The following is a 16,689-nucleotide window of genomic DNA, read 5'->3' on the forward strand; positions in this document are numbered from 1 at the left end:
GAAGTCATTGCCACAAACTTGTTTTTTGCCCCTAGCTACCTCTCCAACTTCTTTGAGTGATGCTGTCGCCCTGTCAGAGGCTTAGAGTTATTTTCTACTATTCATTGTTCATAAGCTTTTATTTTGCACCATTTGGTCTTCCATTATGTTTGTTGGATCTATTCTTTATTGTTTTTAGTTTGTTTAGTTTTGTTTTTTTCCCAATCTCAATTCTTGACATTAAGCACTAAGAATTCTGATGAAACCTCATCCCCTAAGGTTGTCTGAAGATTATTATTATCCTTATTATAGTAGCAGCATAGTATAATGGGAATTTAAACCTTCACTCTGGCTACCTACTACTTGGGTTACACTTAGCCTCTCTGGGCCTCGATTTCTTCAAAGGGAAAATCAAGTAGCTATACTAGATGACCTCTAAAGTCTCTTTCCACTCTAAATCTAAAACATATCCTGAGGGTCAAATCTTAATTAATTATGCAGATCACAAGACCCTCTACCAACTTGCCCTACTACACAACATAATTCCTTCTTTCTCTTCTATTACCTTTAATGCAACTAGAAAAACCTTTGATTATGCCTACTCCATGACCATCCCTCTGTGTCAAAATATTTCTTCCCAAACTCCTGGTCCCCCTTTATGAGTAAATGTGTACTGGATCTTTATAAAATGTCATAAGTTCCTTTCTTCCTCCTCACTCTAATATAGCATAGTATTTATGTACATACATGCACGAATTGTTTGTATATATATTTAAAAATTTCCTTGCACACAAATCTCTGTGTCCATCACTTAATGGATTGCATGTCCAATTTTCCTCTTCCCCATTTATATAATATAGCTGGATTTTAACAAGTTTCACATGGCGTCTTTATAAGAAGGAGAGGTATAGGCTAAATAATAATATTGTTAGGTGGATTCTGAACTGGATGAGTGAGCCAGACAAAAAAGTGATTCCTAATGGGTTGGTGCCACCGTAGAGTAAAGTATCTAGTAGCAGAATGCCCAGTAAACCATGTGGTATAATGGAAAGGCCACTAGACTACATGTTAACAGATACCTAAATTAAAATCTTTTCTTTTTAACTAAATATGTTTCTGTGAGCAAGTCGTTTAGCATCTCTGAGTCCTAATTTCCTTATCTCTAATATATGAATACTATGTAAATCATAGAGAATCTTTAGGAAGATCAAAGGTGATAATGTAGAGAAAGTGTTGCATGGATGCCAGCTATGATTAGTCCAATGTGTTGTTTAATTTTTTATCAATGAATATTCAAAGTATAGAGAGCAGAGTTTATCAAATTTATGGTCATAATAATCCTTGGAGGTAAGTACTATTATTTCCACACTGCAGTTGAAGAAACTAAGGCAAAAAGAAGTTAAATGATCTGCCCAGAGCTTGGTCTGAGGCCAAATTTGAATTCAGTCATTCCTGATACCAGGACTAGTGCTTTATCCATTGCATCACCTAGGTGGCTGTTATTATTACTATTATTAGAAAGGCAAAACTTAGAGGGAGTATGATAACTATTTTCTAGCATTTGACATGCTAGTGTTTGGAAGAGAGATTAGACTGACTAAAGGGAAATGTGACAAATAAAAAAATTACTGAACTTACAGTCAAGAGGATTAGGTTTTAATTTTACTTAGGTCAGTTTGTACCCAAAGTGATTACTTAACCTCTATTTTATTCTCTTTAAAATAAAGATAATAATAACAAAATTAATAAGATCCATTCTGCCTACTTTACATAGTTGTTGCGAGGAACAACTTCCTTAGAGTCTTAAAGATTTAGGAATTGTTATTTTTTTTAACCCAAGGGGCAAAAGGTAAGAGTTGCTGAGGGGCTGATATCATTTCAGTATATGGAGAAAAAAAAACCAAACAAATAAACTTCACAATGTTTAAAGAAAGAGAAATGAAAATGGATAATTTTAGGAGGTAGAAGATTCCCCATTTTTGTAATTCTTTAAATTCAATCTGTGTGAGAGATTAATATAGGGGAGAGTCCCTTTAAAGAGGTGATTTAAGATGGCTAGATTTTGAGGTCCCTGCCAGCTCTAAGATTCCTTGATTCTGCAAATGTTAGAATGCCCTATGTCCCCTTTGAATTGTAAACACTTCAAACACCAGAACTTTTTTCTTAATCCTAGCTGAGTCTACATTGGCATCTTCATTGTAAGTACTCAAGATGTGGTTTTTGCTGTCGATGGTGGTTTCAGATAACTTACCTCACTCAGGATATGTGTATTTTCCTTTTAGGATCCCCCAATGGCAGTAACCCTTGGTCTACGAATGGAGGAAATGATTTTTAACCTTGCTGACACACATTTATTTTTTAATGACTTGGAGGTAAGAAAAAAAGAGACTACAATTAACAAATTCTAAAACTTTAAACTGAGATGACCAAATTAAAAAAATTACATATCATTAATAACACTAGTAACAAAAATTATTCCAAAGATGAAAAAAATAAGACTAAATACTTCACAACATAAAGCGTTTATACAAATATAAACAAAAATGTTCTATGTTTATTGTTATTAGATTGTAAGCTCCTGGAGGGCAAGGACTGTGTTTTGTCTCTTTTTCTATCCCTAGCATTTGGAACAACACCTGATATATAATTGGTACTTAATAAATGCTTACTGATTGATTAATTACCAAATAGGAACAAATTTAATTCAACAAAAGATTATATGAATTTTGACAAATACTACTTCATTTGGTAGTAAAAGACTATTTTCTATTTCTACTGGACATCAAATCTATTTTTCTCATATCTCAACTCACAACCTTTTTTTGAGATATCTTTAGGTACTTAAATATATTCATATAGCTTGCTCATAAAATATGCTTACTAATTGTTTTTAAAGTCAAATTCAATTAAATAGAATTTGAACTCCTGAAATCCTCATATTATTTCACATTTTCCAATAGCACTAGTACAATCAAAATTGTTATATAATTCATCAACTAATTTTGGCAAGAAATTTTATTCACCTACCCACAAAACATTTTGCCCTGAGTTCTGATACATATCACATCATTTCTATTTTCCATGCCTATCTTCAAGTAGAACATAAGATATCTGAGAGGGACATGGACAATTAACCCTTCAATAATTAAATACTAGCTATAATAAGTTGAGTGATAAATACTCTAGTGACCAAAATTTATAAAGACTCTCTATGGAATCTTACTTCATAATTATTGAGTTATTAGGTATTGAATTTTTTTCCCTTCATATATAAAGTGGCTACAATGACATGGCTATCATTTATTTATTAATATGAAATAATTAAACATTTTAGTATATCTTCTATAGGAAAATGAAAATCTGCCTATACGGACATTACATTACTTTTTTTTTTTTTTTTACTTTTTTTTATTTTAAACCCTTAACTTCTGTGTATTGACTTATAGGTGGAAGAGTGGTAAGGGTAGGCAATGGGGGTCAAGTGACTTGCCCAGGATCACACAGCTGGGAAGTGTCCGAGGCCGGATTTGAACCTAGGACCTCCCGTCTCTAGGCCTGGCTCTCAATCCACTGAGCTACCCAGCTGCCCCCTCTTTTTATTTTTATTTAGAATATTTTTCTGTGGTTACATGATTCATGATTCCCTCCGCCCGACTCTTTCCTCCCCCTCCCAAAGCTGACAAGCAGTTCTACTGGATTATACATGTATCATTGTTTAAAACCTACTATATAGACACTATTAAGAAAATATTAGTAAATAATTTAAATAAGCTATTTAGGTTACTAAGGATCTTTGGAAACATTTTAGTAACATTTGAACTCTATCCATAAAATGAATTATTTTGTACACCCCACAAATATATGTATTAAAAGTAGACAGTATAAATTTTGTTGTATAGTCAATCACTGGGGTTTTTTTCTGGAAAACAAAAGGACTTTCTATTCTAAAAGAATCTTTTTTAATGGAAGATTCATTACTTTCATGAAAAATTACTAGTTATAGAGAAAAATAATATGAGTTATTGAGGATTCCTTTAAATTAATCCTACTACCAAAATAAATGCAGCATATAAATTAATTTTATAAGGTATGGCAATAGGAAATACATTTTAAATTCACTTGAGTTTGAACTTGCTACATGAAATATATTTTGCTTTAATGTTCAAATTAAGTTCAAATTTCCATCCTTTCTTTTAAAAAGGTCAAATATATTCTAATGGTAGGAAAGGATAGTTTCCCTACTTTATATTGAAAAGCAAGTTCCCTAACGTATTCTAAAAACATATTTTATCTATTTTTAACAATTCTATTCTCACCTTACAAACTTTGATCAATCATTTTTTATTAAAAGTAAATGCAGGTTTATCTTTCTTTTCAGCATTATAGAAAACAGATGGAATAAATTAAAATATTACTGTTTATTTTCCACCAAAGCACTAAGGCAAAGAGGGGGCAGTAACATGTGATAAGATTTTTAAGTTGAACACTAAGAAATGGATTGTGCTGGCATATTGGAGATATTTTATTATAGCTAATATTAAATATGAGCCATGCCTCTCTGTCAGAAAGAGGAAGTTGGATATCTTTTTTCCTGTTCTGTGAATTCATTGTGAAAACTGTAGTGACTGAGTTTTTTGTTCGTGAGTTATTTTTTTAAGAACATATTACAAATTCCTTTTTAATCAAAACTCAGAGCACATTACCCAATACTGGATTTATCCATCAACTGGCCTCTGAAATATTACTTGGGAGCCATCTTCAGATAACGAGGCCCCTTAGAATAAATCTATTTTACACAGTTGGATTCAACCCTCTAATGAAAAAGTACAGCATGCATTTAGAATGAGACAATCCAGGAATAAATCTCAAACAGAAATTAGGTCCAGCATTCCTTAGATTTCACATTCATAGATGAACAATTATTATTCTAGAGGGCATATTTATTTGGAAGTGACTTCATTTTTGTTTTTCATTTTAATTGACATGAAATTCATTTCACTGACAGCAGTGTATGCCTTAACAATTCCTGCTGTTCGTTAATACTTTCCAACCATACACACACTACACACACACACACACACACACACACACACACACACACACACACACACACACATAAAATGCATGTATACACATCAAGACAAACACAGTCTCCTCAAACAGTAAACTTTGGATGTTGTTCCTACTTCTTCTTTAGACATTCAAAGCTCGATGTGTCAGGGAGTAACTTTCCTTTTAATTTACGATGGGCTTACTCAAGAATCTAGATCTTTAATAGCTAGAACAATTTACATGGCCATAGCTGCTGTGATTATTTTATAGAGTTTATTTTATTTTTACTACTTATATAATTATTACAATAAGATTATAACATAATAAGAATAAATTATATAATTTCTGAAAAGATACAAATCAAAATCCTTCTCTTTGATAACCACTTGCTTTCATTTTAATAATCACATTCTCACCCACACGGATTTTTTAATTTGAACTTTAAGGCTGTATATACATATTACTAGAAAAAGAATTCAAATAAAAAATTTTAAATGTGTATATTAAAATTAGATACAATTGTATTAGTTCTTGAAAGTTTGAAATCTACACAGATTATATGTTTATGAATCATGTGAATTAATCCTAGTAATGTGTGCATAATTCTTCTACAAATCAGACTATAAAGGTACTTAAGCCAAAGGTAACTTTTACCATTCACATATTAAAAATCCTTATGCCAATAAAATCAAACATACAATCCAAAAGAAAAAAAAAGAAGTTATCACCTCAACACCTTGGCTTTCCCATGTAATACTGTTTTCATTGGTAAGCACATTGTGACAGTGATCATGGATTCTACAGTATGGCATCAGAGCTCAATTTATAGAAGGTTCCCAAATTCAGAGACTTAAAATACCAATTTCTTTGTCTTACATCATATGTCAGCCTAGCTAAGATCAGAAAAGCTCACAAGGTTGGTCCCCAGATGGTGAATCTTTCTGACATAAAAAAAAATGCCCCAAAATAATTTACCTGAGATGTAAATAAATCATTAACTGCATCTATGGAAGAACTCCCATGAATGAAATGAAATGAAAGGGCCTGGAGCTGTGAAAAAGCTAACTTCTGAATGTTACCATTAATTAATTATGACATTATCACCAGTCTCATATTTATAACTAACATCAGAGTTTACACTGACTTGATGAAAAACATAGTATTTCAATTTAATTTTTATTTCACTATATAAAAGACTATTACTACATTCAAGACTTAAATTGTCTGTGGAAAGACTTTTGAAATTGAAAAATCACTGAAAAATATTTCCCAGATAGAAAATATTTTTATAATTATCTATAAACTTAGGCATTAATGCAATTTTATGAAAGCCAGGAAACTATGTTGTTTTCAAATATTTGAATAATACAAATGATATCTGATGTGTGATTGTTATATATGGGCATATATATGTTATATACATCTCATGTGTATGTTCACATGTTTGTATATGTATAGATATATAAATATATGCAGAGAGATATAGAGATATACAATCTGGACCTGTGAAGCTCATATAAGGGCCTCGTAAGGAAATCCATCATGAGAAATCTCCTTTTTCCATTGCATATCTTCAACTGTCCTGCAATTTGAGTCTTAAAGAATTTCCTTAGATACTGTCCAGAGTTAGCTATGAAAATAGCATGATCTGAATTGGTCTTTCTGACTATAACTCTCAATCTATTATAATGCTTCAAAACAGTATGATTACATATGTATGCATATATATTATATGTACTCAAAGTTACTCAGCAGTGGCCTACTGATTAAATAGTATGGATTCAATGAAACCTAAGCCCCTCGCTACTTTGCTTCCGGAAAGTCTTGTTGCTAAGCGTTAGGTATTCGGTTACTTGATTATCAAAAACATCCAATAAATATTAATAATTATATTAACAAATGTAACATTCTCATATAAGGAATAATATTTGAAAAATCTTAGGCAGCTGTCATCATATTTGTTTTGAGTAAATAAGTGCTTAATATATTTGAGCAAGCAGAAATGAGTAAAACAATCAAGAACGAAAAAAGAAGGAAAAGTCAAATTGTTAATTAAATATCATATATTTTAAAATATGTATGTTTATTAAATTCTTCCACATACAGATCAATTTTCCATGATCTTTTTAACAGGATTAATTCTGTTATCTTGTATATAAAAACAAAATAGTAAGGCTGATATATGATGTACTTCCTGACAAGGATTTCTTTTATGGAATAAAATATGCAAGATAATTCTTTTGGTATTTCTTAAGGGTCCCTCCCCTTCCGCTGAAAATCAATCAGTCAAAATCATTTTAATCAATGAAAAAGGCTGAAAATAAGGGAAAAAAAAGATTAGGGCAGCATTTACAATCATTATGTTAATACATTTAAGAGAATCCCTACTACCTCCTACTCTACTTAGACAAAGATATAAGACAGTTATGATGTAGAACTATATATATATATATACATTACATATGCATATACATTATATATGAGCATATATATGTGGTTGTATATATATACATATACATATATATATATATGCAAAATCTCCGTTGTCTTTGTATGTGTATACTGCCAGCCCTGCTTTTTCATAATAGTTCTTTGCCAGTAAAAGCAAGAAAGCTTGATAGACACAGAGGAGACTATGATCTGTCAGAATATTTTGTAGAAACACAACAAATAATAAATAATAGTAATCACTTGAAAATTTTGCAACAAATAGGATTTGTTTAAACTTAGATCTGCTTTACTCTAAAATTTTCATATTACAAAACAAATGGCAGAATTTAAGAAAAATATTACATAGATGTAGCAGCAGCAGCAGTAATAGTAGTAGGAAAAGATAGAGAAGGAAGAAGAGGAAATAGGAGAAAACAGAAAAAAAGAACCTGAAATAAGACATATTAGGAAGTGGAAGTGGCAATAGGAGAAGGAAATAGGAGGAGGAAAAAAGAGAAAGGATTAGAGGGAGATTTTTGGTTTTCTTTGTGCTTTTTTAAATTAACTTTTTAACAGATTTTGCTTTAATAGGGTAAAAATTTTCCTAGTTTTTCAAGCTTGAAAAAACAATAGAAAATTGAGCATAGGAGACAAATGTCACTGTGTCAATACTGCCATCTTCTGGTCTTAGCTGCTTGTTCAGTGTAGAAAATCACGGACTTAAAACACACACACCCTTTAAAAAATAGTTAAAGGAAAAGATCCTGGAATGTTGCATTATTGGAAAAGCAAATAACTTTTTAAATGTCTTCCACAGGAATGTGATCAAGTTCATATAGATGATGTTTCTTCTGATGATAATGGTCAAGACTTAAGGTAAGCCATATTTTTCAATAATTCTATTTCCTACAGAAATTGAATATCTGAGATTTGCAAATATAATTATTTCTGTTATTTATTTTTAATGTATTTTGGGTGTTGCAGTACCTACAGTTTTGCAACTGATGGCTTCCATGCAGCTGCAAGTAGTGCAAACCTTTGTTTGCCAACAGGTGTAAGAGGAGGGGTTGACTGGATGAGGAAGCTGGCTTTTCGTTACAGAAGAGTAAAAGAATTATATAATACCTACAAGAACAATGTAGGAGGTAAGTGTTTTTATTGTTTGGTTTAATGCATAAAGATGCCTTAAGCTAGAAGTTCTTAATGTTTTTTGTTTGTTTTTGTATTTTTCTGTTGGATCCCTTCAGCAATCTGATGGAGTCTTTGAGTCCGTTCTCAGAAAAATGTTTCCAAAAGCATAAAATTTAAAAAAAACAAACAACAGAAAGCCAAAGGTTTACAAAGGAAGTCAGTTATATTGAAATGCATTTATAAAAAATTAAAACAAGTTTTTCTACTTTAAGTTAAGGATCCCTAACCTGTGGAAATGGGAAAATTTCAGAAGTAGTTGTTTTCCAATTATACTAAACAAATTGTAGTTTGTTAAGGCTGAATTGCTTTGAACTAGCATTTTAAGTTTTTAGAATTGATGCCAATTTTCCATAAAAGAAAGAGCCACCTGTGAATGAGCAGCTCTATCCAGAGGCTTAAGGCTCTCTACTACATTTTGCAGACAAGTATATATTCAAAGAGATTAACAATATAATTTATAAAAGGGTCTCCTTTGGCCCTCCAACTGTTTTGAGCATAAGAACATAGTTTAAAAAAAACAAAACCAGGAAGCTCTGTGGCTTAAACCAATGGGAAGATTTTATGTGTGAAGAGGAAAAAACATAAAACAAAAACCCAGCAGCAGTTATTAGCAGATTATGTTTAGGGTGGTGGAGGGTGGCCTGGTAGAGAGGTTAACTCTAAAAGAGAAAAATATAGAATCTCCCATAATTTCAGGTGATTCTCAATGGGCCCAATTGATTTCCCAATTTTAAACTACTCTTATTCATAGAGAATTAAAGCTATTGTTTCTAAAATAAAACTTTTATAAGAAAAGAAAGGAAAATAGAAAGGAAAGAAAAAAGAGAAAAGAATATACTCAGTAATTTTGGATCTCCTGCAAAAAAAATGCAACCCTCCATCAAAATGTTAAAAGTATTAGAAGTCCTGGGTGTGAGATCACTCCCTGAATCTTTGATTCTCACTATTCTCAGCCTAACTTCAGTTCATTATTTGATTGTGGAAAGCTTCTCTAAGGTAAAAATGCTTTATTCTATGTTTTTTTAAGTATCACAAATAGAAAATAGAACACAGGAATGATCAATAGAAATTTTTCATGTATAAAAAGAACAGAACGCACATATTTTTAAGGAGCAATAAATAAGGACAAATTTGTAAAATTAAGTATACTTAAATTTAAATTAAATTTAAAAAATAAATTTAAAATTTAATAGACTAGATTCCATTCCAATAATTATATGCTACACATTAAACTAAATCTCCTTTATAGAAATAGATGATGATTATAAAGAGGAGGCTGAATTCTAATTTCCTTTCACCAGAGTCCTCTTAAAAAAATCCCACTGTCCCCTATTTTCTGCAACTATGATGTAACCATAAAAGACATGGCTATGAGAATCTTTTTTTTTCTGGGGTAACTCAAGTGAATTTAGTCAGATATTAAAAACTTAGCCAACAAGAGAATGGCCAGCTTGATCTAAAGCACTGATAGTATTATCATGTTCTGAAATAGAACATAAAGAAAAATATCAACCCCCCCAGTAGATTTAAAGATTATTGTTATCCTTATAAGGATAGCATGGCAAAATGGATATAGTGTTGTTCACATCCTTCCTCTGGCATATATTAGCCACGTGACTCTAAGCAAGTTACTGAACCCCTCAGCACTTTTGGGCAATTCTTTAAGGCTATAAGCTCTATATTAAATACAGAATTGCCTCACAAAAGAAAGTTTCCGCTGAGAGTTCACTATCATAATAGATTTACTTCTCCCTCCCACCCCTGTCAAAAAGTTGTTGTCATCACAATATTTTTGTGAAGAAAGCTTTTTGGAAATAACAAAGCTATATCTAAATATGAAGTATTTTTATGTATTTCAAAACTTCAAATATCCACATTTCATCTCTGTGGGTAACCCCTCTACCTGTTCAGAATGTAACCAGTTTAGTGGAGGAAAGGAGGAAGGAATGAACTAAGGAAGAAAAGATGGAGAGAAGGGAGGAAAGAAAGGGAGGAGAGAGGAAAGAAGGGAGAGTGAGGGAAGAGGGAATCTTGCACATATGCATACACACAGAAAAATATAAGTTGATACAATTTAGATACTTGGTGGAGAAAGCCACTAGCAGTTAGGGGAATCGTGAAAAATTTCATACAAAAGAGAGCACTTGACCTGAATGTTAAAAGAAATCAACAGCGGGAGAGAAGAAGGGAAAAAAAAAGATGAATTATATGATGACCAAATCTCTGGTAATAATGAGAAGCTCAATTGAATCAGAGTGGTCATCCCTTAAAATAGTGATGCATATAAAATCAAAAAGTTTCTTGCTTAATAATTCTTTCCAGAAGGAATCTGCTAGCCTAGTATCTAAGATCCTACTGCTGAGGGAGTATTATTATAATTACCATCAAATTGGCATTTCGCCCAGAAAATTTTATGGTATCACTAGTAGAATTTGTTTCTCCTCCATCTTTTCTCTCCAAATTATGAAGTTTTTTTCCCCCTATAGTTTCTTATTCAGTTAATAAGTTCAGGACTTTTCTTGAATAGAGGCAGATAGTTATTATAGCTAGGGTCTTCTCTATTTCTGGTTCATATCAGAGAATCAGTCCAAATTTGTGACTATATTATTACTGGTAAATAATATCTTAACTTTTGCCTCTCGGTGCTATAGGACTCCTTGGCCCAGCTAAGAGAGATGCATGGCTGCAATTAAGAGCAGAGATTGAAGGTCTAACAGACTCCTGGCTGACAAATGCACTTAAATCCTTATCAATTATTAGTACTAGGTAAGTCATTTGGTTTTCCACTGCTACAATTAATATATTTTAATTGCATTCAAGAAATAGTTCCAGTTAAACAACCCAGAAAAGGTAATTGTGGTCAATGTATATGAATATTTCAGTTTCCTAGATGGATAGTTAGTCCTCATTTAAAAAAAAAAAACCATACAATTTCTTCAGTTTGTTCAAGAAAGGTCTATAGTCATCAATTAGTTGAGAAGTTGTCAAAATTTCTAGGCTCAGGACTTCTTTACACTTTTTAAAATGAGAGTCTTCCAAATATCTTGAGTTTATGTGAGGCATGCCTATCACTATTTATTATATTTGAAATTAAATTCTTAGTATTATTACAAAAATAGTTTTTGTCTCATGGACCAATTGCTTAGTCTTAAGAACTCATTTTGAGATCTACTGATATGGTATAACACCCTTATTTTATATAGTTTGAGAATCTAAGGACCAGAGACATCAAATAAGATAAATTTCAAACATTTAGAAAGGAAACATTTATTAAAAAGACCCAGCATAGCTTATCAAAAACAAGTCATTTGTTTTTAAATCTTTTTTCCTTTTCTTGACAAGTGACTAAATTGGTAAATGAGAGGAATTCAGTAGATTTCATTTTCCTAGGTTGTACCAAAGTTTCTGATAAAATATCTCATACAATTCTTACGGAGAATACCAAAAGTCGATATACATTTATTGAACTTACAATGTACCAAGCACCATGCTAATTCCTGGGAGTACAAATAGAAGCTTAAAAAACAACAACAAAAAAGACAACAGTCCTTGACCCTGAAGGAGCTTACTTTCTAAGAGGAGAAGATCACATATAAAAGGGAAACTAAAGAGAGATGAGGAGGATAGAAGATGCTCATGATAGGACTTGGTAGAGAAAGAAGTCTAGAGAGTTCCAGAGCAGGGGACAGAGAAAAACAAACCCTGGTAGCCTGGACTCTTTAAAATGGAGCTTCAATTGCATAGAACTATTTGAGTGACCAAACTCAAAAAATAATCATTAGTAACATAATGGTGTTTTGGAGTTCCCCAGGTCTTAGCATATTCAACATTGTTATCAATGGCTTGGATAAGGCATATGATGAAATTTTTATTGGATTTGAAGATGATATTTAACTGGAAGGGATAGAGAACAAATTGAATTGTAGCCAAGATCCAAAACAGAAACTGAAAGGCTAGAAAATAGGGGCTGAATCAATTAAACTCATATCCAATAAAGGGAAATATAAAATTGTTCACCTGGGTGCCCAGGAAAAAAAATCACCATTGCGAATATAGGGTAGAGAAGGAAAGGTTAGACAGTAGTCTGTCAGAAATAAATCCAAGATGTTTAGTTAACTAAAAAAATTTCAATGAGTCTATAGTTGATATAGTAGTCAAAAAATTAAATGCTTAAAATTATGAGAACAAAATAGCTTCAAGATATAAGAATTTAATTCTCCTTTATGTTCCCCTTATCAGACTTCATCTGGAGTTTTGCTCTCAGTTCTGGCCCCACAGTTTAAGGATATTTGTAAGTTAAATAGCATTCAGAGAAGGCCAGCCAGAATGGTGAAGCGTCTTGAATTCATGCCACGTAATGATAGGTTATCAGAATTGGAGATATTTTGCTTAGAAAAGAGAAAACTCAGTTCTATCACAGATAGCAGAGCCAGGAACAATAGGTGGAAATCACAAAGTGACAAATTTATTCTTGATTTCCTAACAATTAGAGCTATCCAAAGTACTTTAAGAGGTAGTGAGTTCCCTTTCTTTGGAAGTCTTAAAGCAGAGACGGAATGACCACTTGCTAGGTAATTTGTAATGTGGATTTTTTTCTACAATGATGTAACTTAATGATGCCTGGGATTCCTTTCCAAATTCTGTGATTCTCCTGTTAATACCCTTTTAATTTTTGTTGTTGTAATATAGATAGCCAGTAAAGGGCCAGTGATCAGGCTAAAGTAAAAGTTAGATGCATTTTTACTTTGTAAGATGTTATTAAAAATAAATAATTTAAATGCTTAAGCTGTGTTTTAGTGCACAACACAGAAAAATGTGGGCTAAATGGTGATATTGTTTTGTGGGCTCATACCTAGTTGAACACTTTTTTTTTTATAAACCCTTACCTTCTGTCTTGGAGCCAATATTGGCTCCAAGGCAGAAGAGTGATAAGGGCTAGGCAATGGTGGTTAAGTGACTTGCCCAGGGTCACACAGCTAGGAAGTGTCTGAGGCCAGCTTTGAACCTAGGACCTCCTGTCTCTAGGCCTGGCTCTCAATCCACTGAGCTCCCCAGCTGCCCCCTAATTGAACATTTATTCCCATCATTTTGATGGATTGATACTCAACTGCTTCATGACCTTGCCTATTTATTATCAGTGGTTTGAATGAAAGTATAGGTGGCATTTATTAGCAAATTTATTTTCGTTACAAGATTGGAAGGAATAACTAGCAGATATGTTTCTATTCTCAAGATTGAAAAATAATTTGACAGGCAAGTACAATGGACATAAACGTGAAAGATAAAATTAAATCAGGGTAGATCTAAATCCCTGCACTTATATTTTAAATAATGTGATATTATGAAAACCTGGACCAGGAATAATCTAGTGAAAAGACTTCGGGGTTCTAATTTATTTCAATTTCATTGTGAATCAACAGTAGGGTATGATTGTCATAAAGAGAGTATCCTCTTAGCCTGCATTAATAAAAGGATAGTGGCTAATATAAAAGGAATTCCCATCAGACTACATTTGGAATACTGTTGACTACAATTTTAAACAGACATTAATAAACTGGAATGTTTCCAAAGGAGGGCAACCAGAATGGTATTTAGTCTTGAAACCATGCAATATTAAGGACACTAAAGAAATCATAGATGGTAAAATCAGGAATAATATGTAAAAACTTCAGAGACAGAGATTTCAATTTGCTACAAGGGGAAAAATTATAAAATGAAAGTTTTTTCAGAAATTGAATAGGCTATCTTAGACAGTAATAGCATTTCTCTTTAGGCATTTTCAAACAAATTTTGTCAGATGTGTTGCAGAATGGATTTTTTGTTCAAAAGGACTTGTTTTAAATGATCTCTGAGATTCTTTCCAACTCTGAGATTTTCTTCTACTCTGAACAAGATAACTTATTAGGGAGGCAATGTATGTAGTGGAAAGAGTATAGTATTTAGGATCAGGAGGAGTAGAATGCAGGTTCTAATCATTATAAAACTAACTGCATAGGGGGCAGCTGGGTAGCTCAGTGGATTGAGAGCCAGGCCTAGAGAAGGGAGGTCCTAGGTTCAAATCCGGCCTCAGACACTTCCCAGCTGTGTGACCCTGGGAAAGTCACTTGACCCCCATTGCCCATCCTTACCACTCTTCCACCTATAAGTCAATACACAGAAGTTAAGGGTTTAAAATAAAAAAAAATTAAAAAAAAAAACTAACTGCATGACCATGAATAAGTCACCTGACTTCTCCTCGAACTACATTTCTCTTATCTATAAAATAAGGATACTAACATTTATATGATATATTTCACTAGGTTTGGGGGAAAAAGTACTTCATAAGGCTTAAAATACTATAGAAGAAATTAGAAATTATATTTATTCATTCCAATGATATGAATTTTCATATTTTAATATGCAAAATAATGCATATGTATGCACATACATTTTTATTCATTATTAAAATAAACAACAATTTTTTTCTCTCTTAGGAGTAACTGTGTAAATGTCTTGGTAACAACAACTCAGCTTATCCCAGCACTTGCAAAAGTCCTACTCTATAGTTTGGGAGGTGCTTTTCCTATCGAAAATATTTACAGTGCAACTAAAATAGGTAAGCAATTTTTTAACCTTATAAGGAATGTGATTGTATTGTGTGAATTTTGTATTTTAATACTTATTTTTTCTTTCTTTTCAAGTTTTACTCTTAGGTAATCAAATTTGAGAATGCCCCAAATCATCATATATGGAAGGCACTCCCTAATTCTATTTCTACCCCATTCCATTAAAAAAAATTATTGAAATATTCTACCCCAGGGCCTTTCCATACATTACTCATAAGACAAAAATATATACTGTTACTTTCCATATATGACAAAATAGTATGTATTATTATTTTCCGTATATTGTAGGATAACATTATTTATTATCAAATTAATATGCAACAATTCATCCCATGCCATTTAATGCTTATTAGTGTGCGCATTAAACTCTTGGTCCTTATATGTTCACTTATGTAGACCAAAAGATCAGATCTCTTTTTAGAATTACAAGAAAGTCTCAGATGGCTTGTTCTAGGTAGATTTTTATTCCAGGAATAAGAGTTACCAGGATCAAATTGCATAATTGGAATAGTCACATGCCATGAGTGGATAAGAAAACTTCATTTATACCATATGCAGTGATGAATAGCCATAATCACATTGACATGTTCATCTCAGAGAGTATGAGTATACGTTGATATATATCGCTTTTAATTTACATTCAAAATCAATCTTAAACATCTTTACTTTGAAAGATTAAAAAGAAGAATGTTCCTATATTCATTGACCTGTCAAGGAAATGCCTGATGAAATAGAAAGACTGTGCCCTGAAGGTCAGCAGACTTAGGCTCTGGGCACACTGACAAGGGACACTCAAGAGCCAAAGAACTTCCACCAAAAATAACCTGCCTGCCCCAAGTGCTTTAAAGTTCAAATAAAGGACCTGACACCAAAAGCACCCAATTGCAGCTGTTTCAATGACAAATCTGGAGAGAGATCCCAGCCTTTAAAAATATGAGTACAAGATTGTCATAAAGTCCTGTTTTAAGCATTGGTGTAACTGTTTCTCAAAAATAGTCAGAAATTTCAGTTGTTTTGAAAAGAAGTTTCAAGGGAATTGAAAATCCTAGAGCTACTGAATTTAAAATAACAAATATTTGTTGTGGTACTTTTAAATGATGCCTTCTAGAAGGTGTTATTATGTTCATTGTACTAATTGTACTCATTGACCATTAGGTTTTCATACAAAATATTTGCATTTGTTTTAGTGGAATTCATTCATACTGTGGAAAGAGTATGGGCTTTGGAATCAAGAGACATGGTTTCGAATCCTACTTTTGTCACCATTCATATGACTTAGGGGAAGTCATTTAACCTCTCAAACCCTTATGTTTCTCATTTTTAAAGGAAAAGGTTGGGGCAGATGGTTTCTAAAGTCCCTTTAGTTCGAAAGCTATAATTCTTATCAAGTTTTAGATTTTTATTTTTAGATTTTCAAGTGCCCTTTTGATGT

General features: G+C 32.3%; 1 protein-coding gene across 2 annotated transcripts in view; it reads left to right on the forward strand.

The window, feature by feature from the left end:
* Positions 1 to 16,689, forward strand: part of EYA4 (EYA transcriptional coactivator and phosphatase 4) — a 276,232-nt gene that overhangs the window by 248,543 nt on the left and 11,000 nt on the right. For both annotated transcript variants that reach the window (XM_044677012.1, XM_044677013.1), the window contains 5 exons: positions 2,262 to 2,351; positions 8,279 to 8,337; positions 8,446 to 8,606; positions 11,304 to 11,418; positions 15,126 to 15,247. In XM_044677012.1, coding sequence (XP_044532947.1) covers positions 2,262 to 2,351; positions 8,279 to 8,337; positions 8,446 to 8,606; positions 11,304 to 11,418; positions 15,126 to 15,247 — 547 coding nt within the window. The remainder of the gene's footprint in view (positions 1 to 2,261; positions 2,352 to 8,278; positions 8,338 to 8,445; positions 8,607 to 11,303; positions 11,419 to 15,125; positions 15,248 to 16,689) is intronic.

The sequence above is a fragment of the Gracilinanus agilis genome, chromosome 4 (assembly GCF_016433145.1).
Source record: "Gracilinanus agilis isolate LMUSP501 chromosome 4, AgileGrace, whole genome shotgun sequence".
Lineage (NCBI taxonomy): Eukaryota > Metazoa > Chordata > Mammalia > Didelphimorphia > Didelphidae > Gracilinanus > Gracilinanus agilis.